A 959-nucleotide genomic window follows, 5' to 3' on the forward strand; every position below is an offset into this window, starting at 1 on the left:
TGATGGCCGTATTATAGCGCCAAGGGAAATGTTCATGGACCGTTTTGTGACTCCACAAGCCTGTCTCAGACGAAAATATCGACAAACTATAAGGTTTAGCTGGGAAGTCGACCACAACAATTTTGTAACCCAAGAAGATGCCGTTCTTAGTTTGTGTGGCCATCCCCAAGGGCCGTGAATATTCGTTGAGATGAGCATGAGAAGGGATTCGTACGCATTCCTGTGAAATAGGATTAGCTACGTACAAGGATCGGTTCTTGGCGCAGAAATAGTTTTCACTGATCAAAATCAACCCAACGTCGTCCGTGTAAACCCATGCTTTGTACCTGCCGTTTTGAGTCTTGAACTTGTTAGTTAGGAAAGAAGAGATGTAGAAGCCTAGAGAACGTGGAAGACCCCAAGTATCACATCCGTAATGAGCCACGATTTCTCTCGTTGAACAACTAAACATGAGCGACCATGAAGAACAATGCGAGTTTTTGTGAAGAGACAAGAACAGGTCACGGAAATATGGAGACTCCACGATCGATTTCCATTGCTTGCAAACCAATTTTGAAGATTTGATCACCTTTATTGGTAATCGTGCTAGTATTATTTCCCATAGATCTTCTGTCAAGGGATTCATTTTTGTTAGGGTTAGGCTTTTTTTTTCTTTTTTTTTTTCGTATGTGCGTGTGTTCGGATTAGGGTTCTACTCTTTTATAGAAGAACGAATCAGGTTCTTGGGTCAAGATAAGTTAATTAGTTTTTAGATTGGGCTAAAACAAATATAGCCCAAGAAGTCTCTTAATTCATTCTTTTTTTTTTTTCCCTCCACGAGTCTCTTCGATAGTTATCGAAGTCGTAGATTTTGTTAGATTTGGTTTAGTTTAATGATGATGGTTGTAGAAAATATGAAATTACATGTCTCATAGGTGAAGTGAAGCAAACCTAGGTTCAGTGCCGGTGTAGAAATTGTT

The 959-nt window shown here is 39.7% G+C and overlaps 1 protein-coding gene across 1 annotated transcript in view; it reads right to left on the reverse strand.

Moving 5' to 3' along the window:
* Window positions 1–625, reverse strand: part of LOC104783655 (putative F-box protein At3g28280) — a 2,490-nt gene extending 1,865 nt beyond the window's left edge. Inside the window, exon 1 of the mRNA XM_010508785.2 lies at window positions 41–625. Coding sequence (XP_010507087.2) covers window positions 41–625 — 585 coding nt within the window. The remainder of the gene's footprint in view (window positions 1–40) is intronic.

The sequence above is a fragment of the Camelina sativa genome, chromosome 4 (genome assembly GCF_000633955.1).
Source record: "Camelina sativa cultivar DH55 chromosome 4, Cs, whole genome shotgun sequence".
NCBI lineage: Eukaryota > Viridiplantae > Streptophyta > Magnoliopsida > Brassicales > Brassicaceae > Camelina > Camelina sativa.